Below are 21,103 nucleotides of genomic sequence, written 5' to 3' on the forward strand. Positions count from 1 at the left end.
GTATTGCGGTCCTGAGCCGTTTAAGGCTTTATAGGTCAAAACCAGTACTTTGAATTGGGCCCACAAACTAATTGGTAGTCAGTGCATTCGGAACACGATCGGTGTGATATGCTTAAACCGTCTTGCTCCGGTGAGCAACGTGGCTGCTCAATTCTGCACTAGCTGAAGTTTCCGAACCGTCTTCAGAGGCAGCCTAGAACCCAAAGTGATCCAAAGAAGCTGAGGACTGAGGAGAGGAGACAGGAGGTAACTCCTCAAACACAGCGTAGTTAAACTATGAAATTTTATACAAGATGTTGGGATGACCACCTCTGTCCTGTAGAAGTGTGCATGCACACGAAGGCTCGTACCAATGACAAATTTAGTTGGTCTCTAAGGTGCTACTGGAAGGAATTTTTTTATTTTTTCCCCGACTACGGCAGACCAACACGGCTACCTACCTGTAACTACACCTCTGTCCTGTTCTCACAATCCACAAGCAGGACCTGAGTGCCACAGGGTTCTTCCCACCTGAGATTCCCAGCAACTGGTAAACAAAATAATGATGATTTTGTCATACTGCCTCATCCTGGGTGTACATATCTTTTATTTTTTCTTAGGAACACCTAAATCTTCAAGCTGAGTTGGTTCAGCAAAAGCGATCTCCTCAATCGTCCTACGCTATCACCACGAAACCATTACTGTAGTTTCCATTTCCCAAGTGTTCCAAAGCTGGTTTGATTAAGCAGATTCTTTAAATATGTTTCATTCACTGGATCCTTGACAATTTAAGAGCAAAAAGCTTCAGGAAATCAAAGCAGCGCCTTGTGAGTTTAGCCTTAAAACGCGTCGCTTAAAGAAATAATGAGAATATCAAACTTCCGCGTCAGAAAAGTAGACAGCTGAGACAGCTGAGACAATTTCGCAGGGCTAATGCAAACTGCATAGTTCTCTCTGCACCACCCAGGGTGAGGAAATCGCAACACGAGGGAACCATCCTTTTAAAAAGCGGTTTGCACACCCCTCTCTCACAAAAGAGTGTTGCAAGTGCGAGTGTGGAAAAAAAGTGGGTAGGGACCCAAAGAAATATGTTTATAATGATGGGCTTTGAAAACACACAGAGAGACGGTGGTGGGATGGGAGGAATTACTCCACCTTGCTGAAAAGGTGGTGGTGGTGATGAATGTTTCGGCCAGGTGGTACCCACCCATTCGCCATCTTGGGAGTGGGGTGGGAGAAGACTCACAAATGGCCCAGGGGGCAAATGAACGAGATGGAATACCGGGCCAAGTTATTAATATCCATCAGTCATGAAGGCTTGAAATGATAAATCTTCCAAACAAACAATGCAGCGATGAAATGACGTTCCAACGAAGGAACACACCCTGAACAAGGTCGGCATATAAAACCTTGATGCTCTTCTGACTGCTCAAGAAAACTCCCCTTGGGTGACTCTTCTGCTTCTCTCCCCCCCAAGCTTGCTTGAAACTTCCTTGAGATCATGTCTTACTTTAGCCGGGGATCTAGGCAAGTTTCCTCCTCTCGCTGCGGTGGGGCATCTATAAAGCTTTCTGGCTGCGGAGCGCATGCCTTGGGCGGAGGGTCCTTCAGCGCAGGGAGTTTTGGTGGTGGGGCAGCCTGGGGCACGGGATCAGGATGGGGCGGCCTGGGAAGTGGGGCTGGGGGCTGCTTCCAGAGCTACAGCTGTGGCGCTGCCGGCAGCGACGGTGGGCTTCTCTCGGGAGGGGAGAAAGAAACCATGCAGAATCTGAACGACCGCTTGGCCTCCTACCTGTCCAAGGTGCGGGCTCTGGAAGAGGCCAACAGCGACCTGGAGCTCAAAATCAAAACCTGGTATGAGAAATCGGCATCGCACGCCGACGGAGGCCTCCGCGACTACAGCAAGTACCACACCACTATTGAGGACCTTCGAAATAAGGTGAGCAAGACTTGGGAAGGGGAAGGGAGATTTTGGAGGAGTAAGGCTGGCTAAAGATGGAAGAGAGGTAGAGGTGGGAAAATCTGTCCCTTTTGGCTTCTCTCAGTTTCTTATTTCCCCAGTTTTAAATTCTCCAGTGAATTTCACCTGATAGACACATTCTTCTGCAATTTTACCTATCGTATATCCATCGATGCATATGCTAGGATAAAGTGTGCGCAAAAAAATGCATATTTTAGTGGAAATAACAGGGGGGAAGAGAATATGTTTTCTATCAAGGGAAATCAAACATATGCAGTTTTATGCACACTTTACACCAGTACTGTATATTTGATGAAGTGTGGTTGTCAAAGGATGTCTGTGTTTTGGTTCGCTTGTCGTTTCTGAAAGTGCAAATTAGCAGGTTCGCCTATAAATGTGAACTGAATCGCAATCAAGCTTGCCATAATTTTGTGATTATGCTAGTCGGTCCTGCTAAAGCTACTGCTGCCTGCCTGTGAGATTTATTAATGGGGAGGGTATTCTCTTACAGATCAGCTGGCTACCTTTGCTTTTTTTATGGCTTCTCTTCACTCAGAGCAGACCCATTGAACTGAATGGACCCAAGGATGGCAGCCAGTATAAATTAAGCTGGTTTACGTTAAACAGGTGTTAAGGTCCGCCAGATCCAAGCTCTATTCAGGAGTGGCCTGTGCTAGCTGAGCTGCCCTAAACTTGGCAGGTAAAGCAGCTCAGTTGATAAGAGCATGAAGACTCTTAATCTCATGGTTGTGGGTTCAAGCCCCATGCTGAGCAAAAAGATACCTGCATTGCAGGACCCTCATGGTCCCTCCCAACTCTACAGTTCTATGACTCTATGAAAGCAAGCCCTTAGAAGAAAGTTGGACTTATATCCCCCCGTTTGCCAGGTTAATGTAGGCCAGATTCTCAGGGATGAACAGGCTAAGGATCCAGCCTAAGTCTCCCTCCCTTCCTTCTGTCTCATCCCCACCTCAACCCCAGAATGTCCCTTGTTCAGGGTTTAGGCCAGCTGAAGAACTACAGCAGAGGGCCTTCTCGGTGGTGGCGCCTGCCCTGTGGAACGCCCTCCCAACAGATGTCAAAGAGGAAAACAACTACCAGACTTTTAGAAGACATCCGAAGGCAGCCCTGTTCAGGGAGGCTTTTAATGTTTAATAGATTACTGTGTTTTATTTTTCTGTTGGAAGCCGCCCAGAGTGGCTGGGGAAACCCAGCCAGATGGGTGGGGTATAAATATATTATTATTATTATTATTATTATTATTATTGTTGTTATTATTATTATTATTATTGGGCTCAGCTCCGGCAGCTGGGTCCTAGCCAAACTGGGATGTGGGAGATACAGAGGCATATCTCTGGCTCAGCCAGGATCAGGTAGTTAAGCCAACATAGTCTGGCCAGGTGGTTGAGAGCCAGTGTGGTGTAATGGTTAGAATGCTAGACTAGGACTTGGGAGACCAAGCTTCAAATCCCCACTCAGCTGTGAAGCTCCCTGGGCAACCTTGGGCCACATAATAATAATAATAATAATAATAATAATAATAATAATAATAATAATAATAATAATTTATTATTTATACCCCGCCCATCTGGCTGGGCTTCCCCTGCCACTCTGGGCGGCTTCCAACAAACATTAAAATACATCAAATATCACAGATTAAAAACTTCCGTAAACAGGGCTGCCTTTAGGTATTTTCTAAATGTCAGGTAGTTGTTCATCTCTCTGACCTTCTGATGGGAGGGTGTTCCACAGGGCGGGTGCCACTACCGAGAAGGCCCTCTGCCTGGTTCCCTGTAGCTTTGCTTCTCGCAGTGAGGGAACCGCCAGAAGGCCCTCGGCGCTGGACCTCAGTGTCCGGGCAGAACAATGGGGGTGGAGACGGTCCTTCAGGTATACTGGACCAAGGCCGTTTAGGGCTTTAAAGGTCAGCACCAACACTTTGAATTGTGCTCAGAAATGTACTGGGAGCCAATGTAGGTCTCTTAGGACCAGTGTTATGTGGTCTCGGCGGCCGCTCCCAGTCACCAGTCTAGCTGCCGCATTCTGGATTAGTTGTAGTTTCCGGGTCACCTTCAAAGGTAGCCCCACATAGAGCGCATTGCAGTAGTCCAAGCGAGAGACAACCAGAGCATGCACCACTCTGGCAAGGCAGTCCACAGGCAGGTAGGGTCTCAGCCTGCGTACCAGATGGAGCTGGTAAATAGCTGCCCTGGACACAGAATTGACCTACGCCTCCATGGACAGCTGTGAGTCCAAAATGACTCCCAGGCTGCGCAGCTGGTCCTTCAGGGGCACAGTTACCCCATTCAGGACCAGGGAGTCCTCAAGTCTGGGGAGGAGGAGACGTCTGTTAACCGTCTTAAGCTCCCTGGAGCAAAGGTGTGATGTGAATATAATAAATAAAATAAATTCAGATTGAGGATTGTGCCCTTGATCATGTTCATTAATTCTGATTGCTCTGCTCTGAGTAAACCTCAGCCCAATGCCACCCGTGTGTTTTAATGATGTGGTTACTCTTATTTTTTATCTTTACGTTGGTTTTCGAATTTAGCTACCGATAACCACTTTGAGCGATTTTGCTGGAGGGGGAAAGAGGGATGTAATCTTTTTGTGTAAATAATATAAATGATTTGATTTTTTTTTAACTTCAGCGCCTCTTCCTTTTTCTATCTCCCCATACAATGCAGATCATTGCTGCGAGCGTCACAAACGCCAGCATTATCCTGCAGATAGACAATGCCAGGCTGGCTGCAGATGACTTCAAAATGAAGTAAGTTTGAACCCAATCAGGGTATCTGTGCTATTTTCTACAAAAAGAGCTGCTAGAACTTACCATGAGTTCTCTTATCATGGCAGTGGCGCCCACCTGAGAGGTGTCAGGACTGAGTTTTTCATGAATTCCAGCTATTAAAAAAAAGCCCTGTATATACCTAATTTTACTTGTAAACATGACCGAAACAAAACAGCCTGATAAGCAGAGTCTAGGCTTCTCAACACAATGACAATCAAATAACTGGCCGAGCCAATCCAATAGCCAAAGTTAAGCACTTGAGCAAGCTAAGCGCTTTAAGAAATAATAATAATTCCTCTTCAAAGGTATGAGAACGAGGTGTTCCTCCGCCAGAGCGTCGAGGCAGACATCAATGGCCTGCGCAAAGTCCTTGATGAACTGACTCTGTCGAGGAGCGACCTAGAAATGCAGATTGAGACCCTGACTGAAGAACTGGCTTACCTCAAGAAGAACCATGAAGAGGTAAGGCAGCCATCTTGCTCAGTCAACTGACAGTATAACTCCAGGTGTTGTTAGGGGGTTCCTGAGCTCCAGGACTTTTGCGCTGAGCCCCAGGTGTCCTGTTCCATCCTGTTCCCTTTTTCGTGAACTTGTTTTCTTTTGAATTTTGCTAAGTTAAAGGTCAGCCGGGCACACCTCAAAGCACAGCAAGATCCCAGCAGCCCACTTATATTAGGTTGCCCCGTGGCATCCATACATACACAGTTGGCATATGCTGATCGATCTACGCAAATTTGTTTCCGGCCCCAGTGCCCCGAATCCTCTCAGTATTTAGCAGCTCCCCTGGTACAACTTGATCAGTTAGCATTCCAGAATGGTTGGAGTTCGGGTATGTTCAGTGCCGATAACAATAATGACGCCAAGAGGTGCTTCACTGAACAAAAGCTCAGCAGCTTACAGGAGGTGTGAGAAAACATACGGCTAGCAAAACTGGTTTCTGAAGGGTGATCCAATTCCTCAAATTTGGGACAGAAGTTCCATATCCCTGGGTTACAGTTTCGCCACTGCATTAACCAGAATGAGGCAACCCCATCAAGCAGCAGAGGGTCAGGTGGGATTGCAGCCCCCAACCTATTCCTTTTGAGCCCACCCCCCCCCGCCCCCCGCTATTCCTATCCCTCTGAACTGGTGCTTTTCTGGCAGTGGTTTTTCCTCCCTGCCAGCTTTCACTGTCTGCCTGTAGGGTTACTCCCAGGGATGGGGAAAGTTTACAGAAACCCGAATGTTGAGCTTATCTTGATTGATGGATTGATTGCATTTATATCCCGTCTTCTTTCTTCCAAGGAGATCAAGATTGTGTACGTGGTTCTCCTCCTCCTCATTTAATCCCTGCAACAAGCCTGGGGAGTAGTAGGTTAGGCAGAGAGGCAGTGACTGGCCAATGAATATTCATGTTTCTAGGGATGCAGAAATGCTACCGATACATGTGTAAAGCAAGTCAAATGCGTTGCCACTGTGAATATGCAGGAAATGACTAATCAGTGTGGATATGTATTACAACCAGGATCAAGACATTGTGCCTCTGATTACTGGTTGCAGGGAGCAGATATGAGAGAATGAAAATCCAGGTATAAGAGAAGGAAAATGCACAAGTTCTGCTTGTGGGCTTCCCATGGACTGGCTGGGACTCTGATCCAGCATGATTCTTCTTATGTTCTCAAATCTTACCAACTGAATTATGGTTCTTTGTTTGTTTGTTTGTTTTCTCCCTTTCTCTTTCCCTCTTCCCTTTCTTTCTTCATGTAGGAAATGAAAAGTTTGCAAGGCGTGACCTCCGGGAAAGTCAACGTTGAAATGAACGCCGCCCCAGGAATTGACCTAACTACCCTCTTGAACAAGATGAGAGCAGAGTATGAGACTCTGGCAGAGCAGAATCGCAAGGATGCTGAAACCTGGTTCGCCGAAAAGGTAAACGAAAACACAGGGATATGTCTAAAAATCAGCAATCTACCAGCAAATCTGTTTTTTTGAAAAAAAAGAAAAAGAAACGACATTTGTCAGTCCAATCATCTCATTTCCTTGTTTGTGAAACAACTAAAATGTGCACATTAAAATAAGCCAGCAGATTACCACTGCGCAGTGGTTCCAGGGATAACAGAACAAGACTTCTGCGGGTTTCGCAAGTGCATGTCTCGCCACGATTCCCTGGCTGCTCATTACCCCCATTGCCCTTTAAACGCAGCATTCGTCCTCCCCTGTAAAATTCCAAATTCTGCAGAAGAAACCTGGAGAAGTTGGAGGGTGTATAAGTTGCACTGAACATGTACAGAGTGCCCTACTCTTACAATTTCTGTTTCCAGGGTCCGTTATATCTGGAGTTCTCATATTACAAATGGGGGTAGATTTGCTAAATTTCTGGAAAACAGAATCAATTGCTCAGACCACATTTCCGTCATTTGAATACTATACCGCTCAAATGCTGTTATTGAATTATTGCAGAGTAAGGAACTGAACGTGATGATCAACGTGAGCGCCAAGGAGACCAGCACCAACAAGAATGAGATCACAGATTTGAAACGCACCCTTCAGGCTTTGGAGATAGACCTGACATCTCAACTTGCTTTGGTATGGGGAAGAGATCTCTGCCAGATAACATAATCGTATTTGAATGATTAAGACAAACATCTCCCTGAAATATACACCTCCCTCTTACAAGGCTGGTTCAGGCACAAAGCTAAGTCACATTAAGGATTATGAGAATGAGCCTGGCTCCCCACCCCCCCAAAAAACCTTGTGTCCTTTGAAGCTTTCAGTCCCGTTTCATTCAAACCTCTAGACCTTTATGTAATCTTCATTGTGATTAATGAAAACAAGTCAACTTCAAAGAATAGTTCATGAAACTGACTTGTTTTCACTAACTGTAGTTAAGATTGACTGCTGTTTAGGGTTCAGATGATACACACAACCCCTGAACCCTCTTCATAATTTGTTCATATATACAAGTGGTGAAAAGGGCTTAGAAGTTGGTTAGAAGTTATCAAGAGTCCCTGGAAATAACAGTCATTCTTTATTTGCCTCTCTTTTCATTACAAGCTGCTAGCTATGACAAAAAGCAATTGGATGGACCACTGGGTTGTCTCATTCTGCAACGGCTTGTGAGAACAAAACTCACAAGACACATTTGGAGGAAAGATTTCAGCACAGCACAAATTCCTCTAGATTATTTATTTAATGGATTTGATTTCGAGCCTCTTCCTTTCCAAGGGCCCAGGACAGGTGGCAACGTGTTAGAAACAAAGGCCTTTTGAGCACAGCAGCCAAAATACAAAGAACCACACAGGTAGCTTTGTGTGATTTGCAGGTTTGGGCTTGAGTTATTCACAAAACAAAAGGGTCAGCCTGCACGTTAAATCGTTTGTACTTTTATATATATATATAAAAAACCTGAACATTTTTTTTTATTCTGAAGAAGCAAAAGGTCCCAATTCAAAACTTGTTCCTATGCCAGATGTGGCCCTGTGTCACTTTATTGCTGAAACTCAGAGGAACATAGGAAACTGCCTTATACTGAGTCAGAACATTGGTCCAACGTTGTCTACACTGACTAGTAGCAGCTCCCTTTCAGACAAGAGTTTCGGCCAGCCCTACCTGGAAATGCCAGGGATTGACACTGAGCCCTTCCACAGGTAAAGCATGAGCTCTGCCCCTCCCCCTACTGCAAGGAGTACCTTGGGCGACAAATAACTGTGGCAGGGGCACTGTTCTGGGGGCCCCCATGCAGACTTTGCGCACATTCCAGGTTGGCAGCCCATGCCTGCTTTTTCTTAGCTATGTACCGTATTTTTCGCTCCCTAGGGCGCACCGGACCATAGGGCGCACCTCGTTTTTAGCGGAGGAAAACAAGGAAAAAATATTTTTCTGGTTTTCCTCCTCTAAAAGGCTGGGAGGGGTGCTGGAGGGGGGAGCAGAGGAGGCAGCGATGGTGGAGGGACCAGTCCGGTGAAGGGGGCGGGTGGGGGGAGGAAGGGGAAGCCTGACAGCATCGCTACGGGGCTTCCTTTCTCCCCCGCCCCTTTCTTCTGCTTCCCCCGCCCCTGCCAACACCGGAGAAGGGGGGAGAAAGAAGAAGCACTGTAGCGATGCTTCACGGAGCAGGGAAGAAGGGATGGGCAGCAGCTGCCTGCCCCCTCCTTCCCTGTTCCGTGTCAAACATCTCCCCGCCCCCGCCGCTGCTGTCGCTTGTAAAAGCAGGCATTTGCAAGCGGCAACGGGGGGGTGGGGAGAAGTCTGACGGGGAGCAGGGCAGAAGGGGTGGGCAGCAGCCACCACTGCCTCCATGACTCCTGTCCTCCCCCATCAAGGAGGCAGCGGGAGATCCCAAGCTGCCGTTTCTCGCTGTGCGCGGCTCTGGGTTGCAGAGCTGAGCACAGGGGGAAACCGGCTCTCGCGCTGCCTCCATGACAGTGGGCGGGGAGGAGGGAGCTCTCCTCCCCGCCCACTGTCAAGGAGGCGGCCCGAGAGCCTGTTTATCGCTGCGTGCGGCTCTCGCCTTCGCACCATAGGGCATGTTGTGACGTGGGGTTTGTGATTTCAGCTCTCTTGACAAAACATGCTGGAGACAGTTCTCTAGTAACAGCTCTTTATTAAAGTGAACAAGACTGAAGACTGAGGAGAGGAAAGCTACATTTATAGGGACAGGGGACTAGCTAGGAAGGGATACATTTTGGAGGGAACAATATCACGCAATCACAGTGCTGCCTTTTGGAGGAAACCAATAAGACAGAGGATCCAAATACAGCAGCTTAAATGAACCAATAGTAGCTGTACCCTCTGGGACCAAAAGGCAGTTACTTTATCCTAATGCAAATACAGACAATAATACAGATATAAAATCCTTTGACTCAATACACAACACCCCTCCCCCCCCTAGTGAGCACAGCAGACGTAATCCCTCAGGTACTGTGGGGTCCTACAACTTCTACCTGATCTCCTGACAACAGGTGTTGCAGGTTCTGGATTGGGTGTTACCTGTGGTGGAGGGGCTGCTATAGGGGTTTCATCAGGAACAGATGGAGTCCCAGACATCTCAGGGTCCCCGACCTGTACCTCGTCATCCTGAGGACTAGCAGACCCTGGTTCATTTGCTGAAGCCCCTGGTGACTGCACCTCTGGACCATTTTCACTCTGGTCTCGCAGCTGTGCGTCATTAGCCAGGGATGAATTATCTGACTCCTCCCTGCTGAGCGCCCGGCGCCTCAGCTGATCTATATGTCTCTTCCAAACTTGCCCATTTTCCAAGGTCACATAATAGGACACAGGTCCACTAGCCCAGGTGATCACACCAGCCACCCACCGCGGACCTCGTGAATAGTTCCTCACCCAGACCAGATCTTCAGGGGCGAGATACCTTGTTGTGTCAGTCTCAGCCTGGGGGGTTGCTCTTGAATTACGGTTTGGCATTTTATCTGGGTGGACATAATCCAGCACCGTTACCAGTCTTCTACCTAAGAGCAGCTCGGCTGGCGACTTGCCCGTCGCAGTACACGGCGTCGCATGCTGCAAAAATAACATTCGCGCAATGCGAGCCGACCAGTTACCCTCCATTAAGCGTGCAATGGATTCTTTGGCTGTTCTTACCATGCGCTCAGCCTGCCCATTGGAGGATGGGTGAAAGGGCGCGGATGTGACCCCTCTTATGAAGTTATCAGCCAAGAATGCCCTGAATTCTTGGGATACAAAAGCTGCCCCATTATCTGATACAATGGTCTCAGGTAACCCGTGGGTAGCAAACAGCTGCCTCAACACCTTGATTACGGCAGCTGATGCCATGCTAGGGACCATCGCCACTTCTAACCATTTGGAATATGCATCAACGATAACCAAAAAGACCTTCCCTTGGAATGGCCCTGCAAAATCTATGTGCAGCCGGCTCCAGGGAGTCCTGGACTGCTCCCACCAGTGGACTGGTGCTCTGGCCACTTCTGGCCGCACCTCTTGGCATGCCTTGCATGTTCGTACCCATTGTTCTATGTTCTGGTCCATTCCAGGCCACCACACATAACATCGGGCTAGCGACTTCATCCTGACCATTCCCGGGTGTCCCATGTGAAGCGTCTCAAGAACCCTGTTTCTCAGTGGTGCTGGGATGATCACCCTATCTCCCCATAGGAGACAACCCTTATGCATGGACAATTCGTGCTGCCTTGTCGCATAAGGCCTGAATTTTTCTTCATGCGGACCACCTGGCCACCCCCTCCCCACCCAAGTGAGCACACGGGAGAGAACAGCATCTTTCCTCGTTTTCTCAGCTATATCCGTAGCTGTTACAGGAGCCCCCGGAAGTGTTTCTAGCATCATAATGTGCTCCGCCGGAGCAGGATCCTCATTGCTCCCGCCAGGAAGGGGCAATCGACTCAGCGCATCAGCATGGCACAATTGTTTCCCCGGCACATGGGTCAAGGTGTACTGGAACCCATTCAGGAATATTGACCAACGCAACATTCTGGGGGAGAGAATTTGTGGCGTTTGTTTGTTTGGGTTGAACAACCCTAACAGTGGTTTGTGGTCCGTTTCAATGGAGAATTGGCGACCGTACAAATAATCATAGAACCTTTTGATTCCGGACACAATAGCCAGTGCCTCTTTATCAATTTGAGCATAGTTGCGCTCCGTGGGCGACAACGTACGGGAATAGAAAGAGATGGGCTTTTCCGACCCATCCGGTTCCCTATGACTCAGCACAGCCCCCAGACCGTATTGAGAGGCATCACATGCCAGGACCAGCGGCTTTGACTCATCATAATGAGCAAGGACGCTCCTGCTACTCAGCATTCCTCGCAAGGAGTCAAAAGCCTTCTGCTGCTCCCGCCCCCATCGCCACACATTCTTTTTCTGCAATAGTCTATGTAATGGTTCAGCTACCAAAGCTTTCTGGGGTAAGAACGAATGATAAAAGTTAATAAGTCCCAGGAATGACTGCAACTCCGTCTTGTTCTGTGGTCGTGGTGCCTCGATGATGGCCTTAATCTTAGCATCTGTGGGGTGGATGCCTGATGCATCAATTTTAAACCCCAAGAAATCCACCGTTGGCACCCCAAAACTGCATTTTTCCTTTTTCAGTTGCAACCCCACCTCCTTGAACTTGAGCAACACTGCACGGACACGCGCAACCAGTTCCTGTGGGTCTTTTCCAGCAATCAAAACGTCATCAAAAAATGGCAAGACCCCCGGCAGACCTCTTAACAGGCGTTCCATGAGCCCTTGAAAAATCCCTGGGGCCACACAAACTCCGAACTGTAATCTGTTAACTCTGAACGCCCCTTTATGTGTGACAATAGTCTGTGCTTCCGCTGATTGTGGGGTTACTGGCAGCTGTTGGTAAGCTTGTGCCAGGTCAATTTTGGCGAACACCTTGCCCCCAGCCAGTTTAGCCAACAGATGTGATACAACTGGAATGGGGTATGAGTTTCCCCTGAGTGCCTTATTGATAGTACATTTGTAATCTGCACATATCCTGACTTCCCCATTTGCTTTAAGGGGCGTGACGATTGGAGTCTCCCACTTAGCAGAGTCCACGGGTGAGAGAACTCCCTGCTTGACCAATTTATCCAGCTCTGCCTCGATCTTGGGTTGCAGTGCAAATGGTACTCGCCTTGGTTTGAGTCGGATTGGAGCCACCCCGGGGTCCAACTCGAAGTCAACTGGGGGCCCTTTATAACAACCCAGTTTTCCATTAAAGAGGCCAGCAAATTCCTTGCATAATACCTCGCTCATCTCAGGGCAGGTTTGGATTGAATTAAGCCCTGAGATACTCAGTCCCAGGGCAGGGAACCAGTCAGTGCCCAGGAGACTGGGGCGACTGCCCTTCGCAATCACCAGTTTGAGTACAGCCTGTTTGTCCCGGAACTGTACTCTCACGGCACACATTCCCATAACATGGATGCGGCCTGCTGAGTACGACTGCAAGGTTGCCGGAAAGGGCTCCAGAGGGGGCAACTTACCCCTGGGGAAGAATGTCTTCGCGGTCTGGTCTGACACGATGGTGAATGCAGATCCGGAGTCCACCTCCATGTCGCACTGCTGACCCTCAATCTTCACCTTGACGTGTGCCTTGCCTTGCGCTGGAAACTGCACGGCCCTCCCATTGATCTCCGTTACGTAGTGGCAGTCCTTTAGAAAACGAGTTGCTGTGGGCGGTCTGCGATGCTCCAGTCTAGGTGCTCCTGTCGCTCCAGACGCCGCCGATCTACAGACCCTGGCGATGTGACCCGTCTTTCCGCACGTCCGGCAGATAGCATTCCTGAAACGACAACTCTTCCTTTCATGGTTTCCGCCACAACCTGGGCAACTGCCTCGGCGATCTCTGTGCACTGTGCAGGCCTGACGCACCGACTCAACCCCACGGACTGGGCTCTGGCTTGGAGTAGCCTCTAGCTCGTCCATGGCATGCGCAACTTCTATCTGTGGCTTAGTGGCCTTGCGACTGGCATCAAGCTCCTCTCTTTCATAATTCTCCGTGGCGGTGGCCTCCTTCAAGGCTGAAGCAAGGGTAACCTCTTCTTTAGCCACGATGCGTCTTCTGGCTTTCTTGCTGCTCAGACCCCCAATAAACCGATCCAGGAGAGTCTCTTCCAGATTTTGGAAGCCGCAGTGCTGAGCGAGCTTCCGGAGTTCAGCCAGAAATGTGGATACAGACTCCCCAGCACACTGCTGCCTCTTATGGAACTCCATCCGCCGGGCCATCTTGGTCTCAGTAGGCGCCAAGTGGCTTGTTAGGCAGGCAAGAATATCTTGGAGAGATGTCTCACTCAGCTTAGCTGGAGCAAGTAATGCCTTGGCTAGCTTGAAGGTCTCGGGCCCACAGTAGCTCAGGAATGTGGCCCTTCTTTTGCTGGCATCGGTGATCCCTTGAGCCACTGCGAAGAACTCAAAGCGTTCGACGTAGTCTTCCCAGGTGTGGGGCTCTGATGGCTGGAAGGGCTCCAATACCCTTGGACTCTCCATTGTCCTAGCGGGCAGGGTCGTCTTCTCAGCTGGCCAGTGAGTCTTGTTCTCAGCTGCAATCCGGACTCTGAGGCAGGGTTGTGTTTAACCGCTCCTCAGCATTCCGGATCCCATCTTCGTCGCCAGTTGTTGTGACGTGGGGTTTGTGATTTCAGCTCTCTTGACAAAACATGCTGGAGACAGTTCTCTAGTAACAGCTCTTTATTAAAGTGAACAAGACTGAAGACTGAGGAGAGGAAAGCTACATTTATAGGGACAGGGGACTAGCTAGGAAGGGATACATTTTGGAGGGAACAATATCACGCAATCACAGTGCTGCCTTTTGGAGGAAACCAATAAGACAGAGGATCCAAATACAGCAGCTTAAATGAACCAATAGTAGCTGTACCCTCTGGGACCAAAAGGCAGTTACTTTATCCTAATGCAAATACAGACAATAATACAGATATAAAATCCTTTGACTCAATACACAACAGGGCACACAGGGATTTTACCTTTCGTTTTGGGAGGGGGAAGTGCCCTTATGGTGCGAAAAATATGGCAACTTGCTCTCAGCAGCGCATCGTGTCACAAAACAAAGCACTTTTGAAGCCGAGTTGTTTCAAAAGTATAGGTTTGCGTTTTGGAGCAGGATTCTGCTGCACAAAGAGAAACGGATCAAAAATTTCAAAGCCCTCGAGCACACCAAACATAGCACTTTAGAATTGTAACTGAAATCTAGATACTCAAACAATAGCATCCCTGGGTCCGCATGAGCAGAGTTTAAGTGCTTCTTGAATCTGTGCATGCAAATAAATGCAAATGCAAGATTGCTCTTGCAGCTTAATGGAATTAATACATCTGGCGGATAGATTTCATAGGTACACAAGATAAGAATGACTTACAGACTTGGGCATGTGTCTGAAACAGCCTGGAATTCCTTAGCAGTTGTCATCCTCCCAGGACACTCTGGGGTCTAGAAGCAACCTTTCAAAATGTTGGTGGCATAAAACATGCTCTACGTGTTACGTTTGTGTTACGGTACCTTTTTCCCTCTCAGAGGCAATCGCTGGAGGCCACCTTGGCGGAGACAGAAGGCCGCTACTGTGCCCAGATCTCCCAAATGCAAGGGTTGATTGGCAACGTGGAGAGCCAAGTACAACAAATCAGGGAGGACATGGAATGCCAAAATGCAGACTACAGGCAGCTGCTGGATATCAAGATCCGCCTTGAGAATGAGATTGAGACTTACCGGCATCTGATCGATGGAGAAGTAAGGTAGGGTGCAAAAAAAAAGAACCACTTTGCAACCCAGGTTTGCCATAAACCAGTGACAATAAGGAGTGTCTTCTTATCCAGAAAGGTGTAAAATTATCTCCTGGGGTGTAAATCGGCTGCACTTCAGACGCTCTTTAAAATGGCATGAATGTGCAAAGCACATTGAGTACAATTGCTTTGCAAGCAAGGAATGAGGGATCTCCAGGCATTGTTGGACTTCAACTCCCAGCATGCCCAGCCAGCACGGACAATGCTCAGGGGTGCTGGGAACTGCAGTTTAACAACATTGGCAGGTCCACAGACTGCCTCGCCCCTGGTGTGTCAGGGCACCAAGCCCCATTATAGTTAAACATACTAGAACATGAGTGTCACCAAATGAAGCAGAATAGTGGAAGCAGGGCCGTCTTAAGTATATTTGGCGCCCTGGGGCCGTGGTACGACGGGTCCCTCCGGTATCCCCGCCCCGCTTCCCAGCGCGGCGGGCGGGCGGAGCTGCGCGGGCAGGTGGGCAGGCGGGCGCAGCTCCGCGGCGGGTGGGCGGGCGCAGCTGCACAGTGCCCCCCTGGCGCCCTGCGCCACCCAGCCTGGCCGTAGGGCCGGCCCTGAGTGGAAGATTCAGAATGGACAGCAGGAAGACATCTGTGCTAGAAAATAAACTACTGCCAGTGACGATGAGCCACTGGTCTGACCCATAACTTGACTCTGGGTCCCCTGTTCTTTATGTCTGAATGTGTTACTTTGTTAAAGGCCTTTGTGTTGTATAACCCCCCAAAAAAGTTTTTATTCACCTACAGTTTACTTTTTTGGGTGTGTTTTTTTAATGTTCTCATTTTGTATTTTTGTATTTTTATGTGAGCCACCCTTGTGACCTTTGGATGCAGGGCAGTATACAAATTGAATAAAATAAAAAAGCAAAGGTAACACAAACAAACCTATTGCCTATTGCAGTGTATCTGGACACGGAGGTGGCAAAGATCTGGGATCAAAAAATGTGGGGTCTGCAACAGGTACAGGATTAAGAGGCTCGGAATCTGGTGCAAGAGGCACTGGATCTGGCACAGATTCTGGTGGCAGAGGAACTGCAGGTGGGAACACGCATTCTGCATCCAGAGAAAAAGGTGAGCATCATTTTTGGGTTGTCTTTCTATGTTATTAATAGGTTGGGGACTAATACCAATTTAACATCCTGCATCCTGCAGTACATTTTTTCTCCCCCTTGCATTTCATCATTGCAAAGAATTCTCAGGTTAGAAGCAATTATCTATGTACAGTGGTGCCTCGACTTACTAATTTAATCAGTTCCAAAGGCACCTTCGTAGGTCGAAAAATTCGTAAGTCGAAAAACGCCATTGGAAACGTGATTTCCCATAGGAATGCATTGGAAACGGAAAAATTCATAAGTCGAAGCAACCCCATCTAAAAATTCGTAAGTCAAAAAATCCCTATCTAAAACCGCCACAGTTTTCTTTCGGATGTCGCGACAATCGTAAGTGCGCGGCCATTACCCCCATTCGTAAGTCGAAAAATTCGGTTGTCGAGTCGTTCGTAAGTCGAGGTACCACTGTATCTCACCTATGAACAGAATTCCTGGGTGCAAGTTACATGGCCCACAGACAACTGAGACTCATTATTTTCAGAAAGGACTGGATTGGCTCTGCCAGTGTGTTTGCACCACGCTGACCTCCACATCCCCTTGCCCCACCCCTTCAAAGTCGTAGAGATGCTGGCGATGGGAGGTCAGGGAAGTGCCATCCCCCATCCCCCACCCCACCCCCCTGCAACTGTCTGGAAATAACAAAAGCTTCCAGGGGTGTGCATAGACATCCTCCTGGGTTGAATGAAGATTTCTCCTTTTAATATATTTTAAATATTTCAATCGTTATTATAGATCAGGGGTCCCCAAACTAAGGCCCAGGGGCCGGATGCAGCCCAATCACCTTCTAAATCCGGCCCTCGGACGGTCTGGGAATCAGCATGTTTTTACATGAGTAGAATGTGTCCTTTTATTTAAAATGCAGCTCTGGGTTATTTGTGGGGCATAGGAATTTGTTCATATTTTTTTTCAAAATATAGTCCGGCCCCCCACAAGGTCTGAGGGACAGTGGACCGGCCCCCTGCTGAAAAAGTTTGCTGACCCCTGTTATAAATAAATCATAGAACTAATGTGAACCCACTTGATTTGCTCTTTCCTAACTAACATGTTAATTGAAATGCAGCTGTCTTTCAAAATTTGCGCTTCTCCAAATTAGGAGACAGGTGCATGCCAGCGTAACTCTTGCATTTGTAATCGTTAAAGAAATCGAGTCGGAAAAGACGCCGAATAAGTGCTAAATGTTGCACCAGAAAGGTGCTCAGCCTTCTTGGTTGTGAGTCCTGGAAGAGCTGCTTCCTGCCTTGCAGGACTTTTTCCACCTGGCCTGGGAGGGTGGGGCCCTGACTGACTCCAGCTACAAAAGCTGAGGCTGCTGAACAGACACTTGGGCTGGGGGGTTGCTCAGGGAGTTTTATTGAAGACAGTTGCTGATGTCATTCATATTATTTTTTCATATATTTATTTTATATCTTATTATTATTCGTGTGGAATTTGTTCAATTTGCTTGTGAATTTTTCTTTTATTTTTTATGACTCCTTTTGCTATGTTGCAATCAAGTAGTTTTTTCAAGTTGTAAACTGCCTTGAACTTGGTTTGAACTACAGAAAGGCAGCATACAAATTAAATGATGTATATATGCATTTATGCAGGTAAGTGCTCAGATGATGGGGCTTTGTCATTCAGGTAGATACATAGGTGCCAACTCCCAGATTGAAAAATCCGGGATCGGCAGCGGCGCGGCACCAGAAGTCACGCTGTGGCCATTTTGGAATTGGGCAGAGCAGCACCCGAAGTCGCTTCTACGCATGCTCTGCCCATTTCCAAAGTGGCCGCAGCACCAGAAATCGCTTCTGCGCATGCCCAGAGACTCCAGACATGCGCAGAAGGAGCCTCCCCGGGCCGTTAAGAATCCGGGGGATTTACAGGGTTTTTTAAAATCCGGGCTGCCAGTGGGAAACGGCTGGAAAAACGGGGGTTTCCCGGGGAATAGGTAGATACCATTCTATTAAAAATTCTGTTACAAAAAACATTTGGCATGGGCATTTCAGTTACTTGTTCTTTCTTTTGTCTGTTCCGTCTTCAGAATCAAAGAAAACGAGAGTGATCAAAACCATCATTGAAGAATTAGACGAGCATGGGCGAGTAACTTCCTCCAAGGTTCAGTCTGTTAAAGAAAGCGCAGTTATATAAACATCAAGATTTTATCTAGAAACACTTTTCTGCTTCTGGAAATGCTGCAGTGCAAGAAGAATAAGTGTCATCTTTCACGTTAATGTGCCGACATACTGTGAAGGCAACGAAAATATTTCCTTTCCTTAATTAGCAATCTGTTTAGATATTCTCATTGCTCTCCTTAGAATTCTCTTACAATAAAAAGGTTCTCTTCTTTAAAGTTAAGTACAGCTTCTGCTCCTGTAGCTACTTTTACTTGATTCTTCTTATATAAAGGTATTTCAAAACTTGATTTTGTGGGATGCATTTCCCCCCTCCTCCCTGGGAGAAACTAATCACACTAAGGCTGGTTGCAGGTCTGCTGCAACAGCCGCTGTGCCAGGACTTAGGGTTGTGGGTGAGTTTGCCCCCTTTCAGTGCACCAGTACAGTCGTACCTTGGAAGTCGAACAGAATCCATTCCAGAAATCCGTTCAACTTCCGAAATGTTCAGAAACCAAAGTGCGGCTTCTGATTGGCTGCAGGAAGCTCCTGCAGCCAATCAGAAGCCATAGAAACCCTGTTGGACGTTCAGATTCCAAAGAACATTCACAAACTGGAACAATCGCTTCCAAGTTTGCAGTGTTTGGGAGCCAAACACCCGAGTACCAAGGCATTCGGGATCCAAGGTACGACTGTATTGCTTCTCCTATACTGCAGCTTTTCGTAATCCAAGTGAGCGCCCCCCTCCCCCACTTCCCAGCAATCAACGATCTCTGCGGAAGTGCCCTGGGGTTGATTCACACTGAATGTGGGCAGGTGCCCTTCTTGTACTGAGCAGTGCAAATTTGGTAAAAAACGGAGAAAACAGCTTTATTCAGATTCACGACATGCTATTAAGACATCATTAAAATGAGGAGCAGCTGTTAAACACCGAGATGCAATTGTTACCGTACATATCATTAGGTCTCAAGCAGATTAAAGGCTGTCAACTCAAATCTTTACGGGTGCAGGAGTCAAACACACGCTTATCGTTTTGCAAACACATGTAGGTGCACTGATCAGCACACAGCTCTCTCATCATCTCCCAGGATGTTTACTCAGGAGAAGGGAGGAGGGAGAAGCCTCTTCTCAATAACAAGATGTGTTTCGACTTGCTAACTTTCCTCAGAAGCGTAACTCAAGAGGTGTACACAAATCGCAGCAGAGCAAATCATCTTATCTTCCAGGCTCGCAAATATCCGTTCGCACCCTTAACAGAACAGCGCTTACGGCAAACCAGATGTCTTCTTCGCAAGCGCATATTGCAGTTCAACATGCCGCAGCTCACCTGGGCACTCGTGGCAAACGTTTTGAGCCACAGGCTCGCCACAATGCGGTTTGGGCTTCAAGATGCGTGTTGCCGGCTGCTTTCAGTGTGGTTTCAGCTGAGGGAGAGGAACGGGCCAGAGCGAGCAAGGCACTAGATTGCTGTGGCTTCTACTCACCCTGCCGATGTTGCCACTTGCTCACCCTCCAGCAGAAATAGGCTGATCTGTCAATTTCTCACTGTTTCTCATTTTCTACAATCTTAAGGGCGGTCCTCCACTTTTCCACATCGTTTTTCAAAAAAAAATTCAAGGAAAGCACTTCAGCATTTCAGTGCAAAGGAATCCAAATACACGCATCTTTGTTCCCAAATTGCTTTGAAAAGAAATAATGGGGCAATAGAATTGCACAGATTTCATATCTTTTGATGGCACTTGTAAAGTTACTCCCCTATATGGGTTGACAGTGGCGCACGCGGAGGTGGACTTTGAGCGGATCGTCCCCTTTCTCTGTTTCTCTTTTTTGAAAACTTACATTCCGTTCTCTACATTTTTGACATCAGTTTGCATAAAATAAAATAAAAAGACCTCATGGAAATTTGTCAGCGTTGTAGTGCCAACTTATAATATAAAAAAATCCTTCCAGTAGCACCTTAGAGACCAACGAAGTTTGTCATAGGTATGAGCTTTCGTGTGCATGCACACTTCTTCAGATACACTGAAACAGAAGTCACCAGACCCTTAGACTTGAAAGAGAAGTTGCTGCATTGCAGCTTATTACCAAGCTTAAAACCATGGAGAGACCTGGTCTGAATAAGGACACTGGATTCTTATCTCATTATACATGATAAAGCTTTCTTTAGCACCTCAGCCCTTGTTTTTTCCTGCAAGACCAATTGCAGTCGTTAACAGTCATCTACAGGTTCACCACTCCTATCACCCATTCCCACCACCCTTCTGAGTAATACCCCTCCCCACCCTCTGACTATACATAAGGGTCTGGTGACTTCTGTTTCAGTGTATCTGAAGAAGTGTGCATGCACACGAAAGCTCATACCTATGACAAACTTCGTTGGTCTCTAAGGTGCTACTGGAAGGATTTTTTTTATTTTGTTTTGACTGCTTCAGACCAACACGGCTACCTACAGTACCTGTAACTTATCATAATATAAGCATCTTTGTATGAATCCCCCCATATACACATTTGTGCAAAGCAATTTCCCCTAAAATAATGCATTTGTGGGAGGGTCACTAATATATATGCATTTCTATGCTCAAATATATGCAATTTACTTGGCTGGAGCACCGCATCGCAAAATTTGGAGAAGTATGAATTTAAAAGGAAGCCGTGTTTCAGTTTGCCATCTTTCTTCCCCTCACTTCCCCATCTTTCTTCCCCTCACTTGTATTTTCTGCCAAAGAACTTTGTGCAGCCCATTTTCACATTATCAAATGGGGGGGGGGGGCGTTTTGATAAGAAAGTGCCATTTCTAGCTCTCAGATTCAGGCTCCCCAAAATGTGAACAAATATCTCAGTCCCACAGTTATTCGCAAACCCTCGAAAACCACTCCATTATTGTTCAACTAGGAAATGCCATCCAAACCACTAAGCAATGTGATCAT

The 21,103-nt window shown here is 47.4% G+C and overlaps 1 protein-coding gene and 1 long non-coding RNA gene across 2 annotated transcripts; one reads left to right on the top strand and one right to left on the bottom strand.

Moving 5' to 3' along the window:
• The first annotated feature begins 1,465 nt into the window (after nucleotides 1-1,465).
• LOC118095365 (keratin, type I cytoskeletal 12-like) lies at nucleotides 1,466-18,484 on the top strand. Its single transcript, XM_088655341.1, has 8 exons — nucleotides 1,466-1,918; nucleotides 4,627-4,709; nucleotides 5,036-5,192; nucleotides 6,477-6,638; nucleotides 7,170-7,295; nucleotides 14,713-14,930; nucleotides 15,879-16,048; nucleotides 18,107-18,484. Exons 1-8 carry the CDS (start codon nucleotides 1,481-1,483, stop codon nucleotides 18,211-18,213), a joined length of 1,461 nt encoding a protein of 486 aa, XP_088511467.1. The 5' UTR covers nucleotides 1,466-1,480; the 3' UTR covers nucleotides 18,214-18,484.
• On the bottom strand, nucleotides 17,649-19,729 carry LOC148683831 (uncharacterized). Its single transcript, XR_015946584.1, has 2 exons — nucleotides 19,661-19,729; nucleotides 17,649-18,187 (listed from the first exon to the last, which is right to left on the bottom strand). It is a non-coding gene; the product is annotated as an uncharacterized LOC148683831 (long non-coding RNA).
• Nucleotides 19,730-21,103: the final 1,374 nt, after the last annotated feature.

The sequence above is a fragment of the Zootoca vivipara genome, chromosome 12, assembly GCF_965207765.1.
Source record: "Zootoca vivipara chromosome 12, rZooViv2.hap1.1, whole genome shotgun sequence".
NCBI classification, from domain to species: Eukaryota; Metazoa; Chordata; class Lepidosauria; order Squamata; family Lacertidae; genus Zootoca; species Zootoca vivipara.

Coding starts and splice junctions, on each gene's coding strand:
- LOC118095365 (XM_088655341.1), top strand. CDS start 1,481: ATGTCTTACTTTAGCCGGGGATCTAGGCAAGTTTCCTCCTCTCGCTGC. Junction 5,193..6,476: donor TCAAGAAGAACCATGAAGAG/GTAAGGCAGCCA, acceptor TTCTTCATGTAG/GAAATGAAAAGTTTGCAAGG. Junction 6,639..7,169: donor AAACCTGGTTCGCCGAAAAG/GTAAACGAAAAC, acceptor GAATTATTGCAG/AGTAAGGAACTGAACGTGAT.